The sequence below is a fragment of the Haplochromis burtoni genome, unplaced genomic scaffold (genome assembly GCF_018398535.1).
Source record: "Haplochromis burtoni strain Fernald_Lab_line unplaced genomic scaffold, NCSU_Asbu1 Contig_17, whole genome shotgun sequence".
Taxonomy (NCBI): Eukaryota; Metazoa; Chordata; class Actinopteri; order Cichliformes; family Cichlidae; genus Haplochromis; species Haplochromis burtoni.
Genome location: NW_024582378.1, coordinates 2631111 through 2637302, shown reverse-complemented (window position 1 = coordinate 2637302; position 6192 = coordinate 2631111). Strand labels below are relative to the sequence as shown.

Below are 6192 nucleotides of genomic sequence, written 5' to 3'. Positions count from 1 at the left end.
CTTATATATTTAGTATTAATGTTGACATTTTTTTTTAATGTACTTTAAACAAAATCGAGATGTAGGCATGTGTTATTGAGCTCATAGCAGCTGTTATTTTGTTGTTGTTTTCAGAAATATGTGGACCTCACAGGATGGCAACTACAAATATGATTTATTAGAATATGTAGATACTTTAGATTCAACGTAGTATCAAATGTTTGAAAGCAGCTCAGTATTACTCTGATGGGGAATATTTTTCTGCACAATAATTATTTTCAGTGTTTCTAATCTATGCACAATTTTTCAATAATACAGTTTTTTGTGCAGTGAGCCGCTTTCATAGTTTTTTATTCCTTTTTTTGCTAAAAGAATGGTTCTAAAAAACATACTCCATCATACCTTATTGGCCGAGAATAGTAAATCGTTTTTGGTAATACAGTAGATATTAATTAACCCTTTAAAACGGTTGGAGCAGGCACGCTCTGTTTTGGGTAACTATTTTTAAATCCTGGTAGCTCTGCGACCACGTAAGCTAGCGCAAAAATTTGTTTTGCATATGAAACCGGAGGAGTTGTACTTACATCTTATGCCATCAGCTTGTCCTAGGTCACGGTTTCCTTCCACATAAAGCTTTGCAAAAACTGTATAAAAAGCACTTGCAGCAACAAAAACATAATATTCCAGAAACATGCTTTGCCAAACCGATCAGCTGTTCGTAACACTTCCTACAGCGAACTTTCGCACGTCCGCCATTATTTGGCTGAAACCGGACGTGACGTCATTTTCGCGGAAATGTAGTTGTTGTTTTTTTTACCATCAGGGCCTCCTGAGCCTAGACTGGTGTTTTTAAAAGCTATCTTTGACTTTATGACTTTCTGTGTCGTTTCTGGGATGCTTAGGACTCAGTGCTGGAAATAGTTTATTTTGATGCACATGCTGCTTTTTTGCAAATTTGCACTATAATATTTATTTTCGTTTTTCCTGCAGTATATAAAAATTGGTGTATTTCAAAAATAAAAGACACTCAAAATAAATTTCCTGTGGTGGGAAACTATTTTGTGCAACTTTTTTTGTATTTACAGTTTTGTGGGCTAAGCCTCTTAAATTTCTCTAACTAGAAATATACGTTAAAAAAACAAACGATTTTCAATTTTTTTTGTAGTTTATTCCACTTTTTTGCAATTTATGTAATTACTATGCACTTAATGCATACATATTATTCAAATTTGGGCTATAATGGTTGTATTGATGTATAGCAACTTGAAATATTCCCAAAAATGGCACCACAGCATGTAAACATATAATATAAGCTCTGGCGGACTTGGTTCTATGGTAGGTCTTAAAGGGTTAACTATACAAGTAATATTTTAATCTAAATGTGGCTGGGCTCGTTCAAATATTGATAGCAATGATACCAACGGTGGTGTTGGTGTTGGGTTGATAGTAGCGCGATAGTATTAATACTTTCTTTCTGTCCTCTAAGACTGTTTTAAATAAATAAATTTTGGGGAAATAAATTTTTTTTTTATATATTTAGCTCAAAGCACTTGAGAGACAGACACATTTACATTCCAGGTCTCCTAAAAACTTAGTTTCAAAATACATGAAAAGCTGAAACGTGGTGTGGTCATTAAAATGCATTCAGGATTTGCAGACTAATGATGATTCATCTCAGAAAACCCTCTTCGACATAAGCTGCCTTTATAGGTTAAAAGTATCTGTGCAATTTTTGGCCCTGTATTTACTTTGTATTGGGTCGACACCAAAATTTGCACTACCGCACACCACTGTAACAACTGAGAGCACAAAAAAGCAAATATATTCCCCAATATTCTAACGTTTCCTTAAACGTTTCCTTAAAGGACCTTGCGCCTTACGCCGCAAGGTCACATGCGGCCTTACGCCGCATGTGACCTTGCAGCGTAAGGCATCAGCAAGAAACCCAATAATGTCTTTATACAAAGCAGCTGTAACCTCCTGAGACCCTGTGTCCTCGCATAGTGGACATTTCTCTGCCTTATAATTCGATCTGATCGATAAAGCTGTTTGAACCATTTTTGTTAGCTCTATAAAACCCAAGTCCCCGTGTAAGGACAAACTTGAAAAAAAACTAGCTTCTGTTTAAAGATGGTTTGTTTTTGAGCGCTCCCTTCCATCCTCTTCTGTCACACCAACCTTTGCATGTCGTCCTTCACAATATCCACGAAGGGTCTTCCTCTTTTCCTCCCGCTTGGCATCTCCATCTTTATCCTCCTTTCTTTGATATTTCCACTCCTCGGCTTGGATCTCTAACTTATCAGGACCAACTGAGGTCAGACATCTAGGAGAAATTAAATGGGTGTCCCAGACAGATTCCAAACAGATTAAAAATGCTGGACCAGAAGCCAATAAAATGGCACCACTGTGAAATTTAGAAAAAGTCTAACTTGTTAAAACCTGCATGAACCACCCAATACCCAGATGTGGTCAGTTGAATGGTTTTTAAAACACAGGGGAACAACATCTGGTCAACACAAACATCTGATTCCACAGTTAAAGGTGCATGGATCTGAGAAAAAACACAAATCACATCACACTTTGTAATTTCTTTTTCTTTGTTTTTTTTTTTACTTAAAAAAGATCAAAATAAAGATGTACAGCTGGAACCAAAATAAGACGCCTTACTACACTTCAGCTCTAAAGACAGATGGCAGAACAAGAAGGCATGGCGGCCTGGACTGCGTCAGCTGGTTTGTCTGCTCCACACAGAGCTACAGCAGATGAGCGAACCAGGAATCGGCGAAAACCAGCCCAGCCGTCGCTGATGGGGAGGGAGGGAGGGACAAGGTGGCTGGTGCTGCTGAAGATGTGGCGTCTTTCATATCCAATCGCAGATTGTCCACTTCCGGGAGAGACCAGGACACTTTGAGACCGAAGCAAATACATTTCTGCTACAGGGTGTCCAGCCTCCCCCGGAGGATCCACAGTGATTCAAATAAGGAAGGGCTCTAATCACTGCTCGACATACAAACGGCGGCTTCGTAAGCTGGGGTTTGACGTCTTACTGGCGATAAACACTTCAAATAACATACAGCGAGAGTAATGGCATCGTCCGATTTTTGTCACGTCTCCGCAAACATAATGGTCTAGAAAGGACTACCCAGATAGCACTTGACTGTCGACATTTAAAACCGGGAGACAGACGTTTAATTCTTTTACGTTTCTGAGTACAAAAAATAGACCAAAGAATGAAAAAAATAGTTATATTCTGAGTGCAGAGGCTTGATTTATGAAGCTCTACTCATGAGCGACTCTCTGGGTCTATGCCTGCACAGTGAGGGTTGTGGTTTAAGGATTGGGGGTGGCACTAGTTAACATTCATCATTGAATATATTTATTAATTTCCAACAGGTATCAGAATATTTGGGCAGTCGATACCCCTTCACATTAAAAGTTTGAATAGTCCTATATAATGAAGTTAAGTATTCAACACATTTTGCCTTCCATACGTCTCATTTTTCACTTTTTCATCTTTTTTTCATTATTGCGATGAATAAAATCTTTTTAAAGATGATTTACCAAAAAAAAGTTCTGTTCACTACAATATCTGCTATATACATCTGTTTAAAAAGCAAGCACAGTCATCCCTATGTACAGCTAAAGATTTCATTGTGTTGTTGTTCACGGAATATACATATTTATTATTTTCACAGTTTTCTATGTTTGCTCTTATATTCAGTATCAACAGACTTCATTTGTTCTTATGAATACAAATGTTTTTCAGCGCACTGAGCTGTCAACCCTCCCGTGTTGATATCCGGTGATGTCTCTTGAACACTGCTCGTGTCTATGTAGCAAATACGCTTCAGAAACAATCTTGATTGTGGTTCAGTTTTGTTTTCTTCTCTTTTTTTGACGATTCACAGCAATCCAAAAAAGTTCTGAGTTTCAAGTTTACAGTTTTCTGGTCTTCCTCTTCATCACGTATCATGATATTTTTCATTTCCTCTCTTCTTCCTCTTCTGTCACTGGAGCTGTAAAACACAGTGGATTTTCCACAAGCGTACGCTTCCCAGTTTAAAAGAAAAAAAAAGAGACAGTTCTGCCTCAAGTTTCCACAGATTTCGGAGAGAAGTCATCGAGCCACTAGCCTCTAACCAGCGGGGGTTTGTTGTCGGTCCAGTCACGCCCACTGGAGGAGACTCGTCAGCTGTGTGAATGCGTTGTGGTTACTTTGTGTTTGTGGGCGGTGTGATTGTTGGTCTTTATTGGTTGGTGGTGGTGTTATTGGAATAAGGCACTTGAGAGGTTTTTGGTTTTCACGGGAGCTCAGAGGAGACCAGGGCGAGGCCGGAGCTCTGGCGGATGGGAGGCCCGGCGTGGACCGCCTTGGGACAGTCAGGCGTCAGCACCCGTCCGTTCTCCCCAACGCTGCCGGTGATGGACAGACGGGCCTTATTCCTCATAGCTTCTGTAAATGTTAGCTGGGGAGACAAGAGATGAAGAGAGAGGTTTGTGTGTGGAGCAGGTGGAGATGAGAAAAAATGGAGCATTGCAAATTGGAGTTTTAGGCTGTTGGAGTTTTAAATAAAACCTGAAATTGCTTATTATCATCGTACCTTCTTAGAGGTAGTCTAGAAACCATTCACTTCCCTCAAAAAGTTTTGATTAAGTCTTTATAATGAAAAGAAAAACATCTTGTATATTCTGCTTATTGCAGTATACAGTCAGAATAAATTTTTTTTTAAAGTTTTTTTGCCAAACTTATCGAGTGAGCTTTGTATGGAAGCCCGTTTCCGCCACTAAATAAAAACAAAAAAGCTAGTATCCATAACTCAAAATTTCGAGTTACTTTTCTCAAAATTTCGAGTTAGCTCTGCCAATCAAAAATATACTGAATGAGGTCGCTTTCTTGTTACCCGGAAGCATATGGCGCAGAGGAACGCGCACTCAAAAACGTATCCCAACAAATTGGCGCTTTCGCGAGTACGTTTGCTGATAGTAACACCATGTGATTCAGCTAATAACACAGGGATTTCATCATTTGTGAAGCCAGGCTGAAAACACTCAGCAATCTGTGCATTCACGACTGGATGTAATACCGGTAGCTTAGCTGTAGCATTTGTAGCTGAGGGCTTCAGCTTCCGGGTAACAAGGAAATGACGTCATTCACGTAGATTACTGATTGGCAGCGCTAACTCGAAATTTCGAGTTGCTTTTCTCAAAATTTTGAGTTAATAAATCGAAATTTTGAGAAAATAACTCGAAATTTTGAGTTATGGATCCTTTATTTTTTTAGTGGCGGAAACGGGCTTCCATAGCTTTGAACCAAACAGTACTTTGATGTGTCTTTAAACATCACTGCAGCCCCCCGGTGGCCTGTGATGGTACTCCAGGTGGGCAAAGAGAAGGAAGGTAAAATATACAGTTTGCTGTCAGAAGTGCTGGGCCACCTACGAAACCGGCTCAGCCATGGAAACCTGTGCTATGAAGCTCCTGGTGCACACTCTCTGTGCTGATGTTAATGCCGGATAAAGGATGAACTCTCTTTTTAATAAAAAATGTTTCTAGGTGTTTATTTTTTAACATTAAAAAATAAATGTATTTGAATAACTTTATGTGACCCCGCTCTGTAATTTTACGTGGTCTGCCAATCCAGTGGCTGAGTCACTGTGGTCCTTGAACACTTCCTATTTTTAGTAATTACACTTAAGGAGTAGACCATGGAATATCTAGGTGGAAGGAAAACTCAGTGACTTTTAGAAAATTTTACAAATGTTTGGAAGGGCAATACAATACTATACAATACAATAACTTAATAAGTTAATAAACAAGAATTTTAAAATCACAATAGAATAAAGTGAAATAAGTATAAACTGGGATGAGATCCATGGGGTCATCTACAATAAATAAATAAAAACCAGTTAACTGAAATTTGTAATTCTCATTTTAAAACGTAAATAGAAATTTTACTTTTAATCTTTTAATTTTACAGATGTTAATAAATTTAGACCACCTGTCATAGATCTGACAGATGGTGGGCTAATAAATATGTACGGTGTACTGTATTGTATAATTATAGTATAAGGTAACATAGTAAACACCGTTTGGCGTGGTTCTAGTAATTTAGTTGTAAAATGCTAGGAAATACTTATATTTCAAATAGATATTATAAAAAGAAACAATTTTAAAGTTAATTACTTAGTAATATTTCTCTTATGACCAATATTT

The 6192-nt window shown here is 38.2% G+C and overlaps 1 protein-coding gene across 4 annotated transcripts in view; it reads right to left on the bottom strand.

Moving 5' to 3' along the window:
- Positions 1 to 1915: 1915 nt before the first annotated feature.
- The window catches only part of gria4b (glutamate receptor, ionotropic, AMPA 4b), a 157196-nt gene continuing 152919 nt past the window's right edge, over positions 1916 to 6192 (bottom strand). For 2 of the 4 annotated variants that reach the window (XR_315412.3, XR_315411.3), the window contains exon 16: positions 4358 to 4445. Coding sequence is in view for 2 of the 4 variants with exons in the window: in XM_005916062.3 (XP_005916124.1) it covers positions 4281 to 4445 (165 nt within the window). In the remaining 2 variants the exon portion in view is untranslated. Of the gene's footprint in view, positions 4446 to 6192 lie in introns of all 4 variants that reach the window. The other 2 variants (XM_005916062.3, XM_005916061.3) reach the window with 2 other exon arrangements.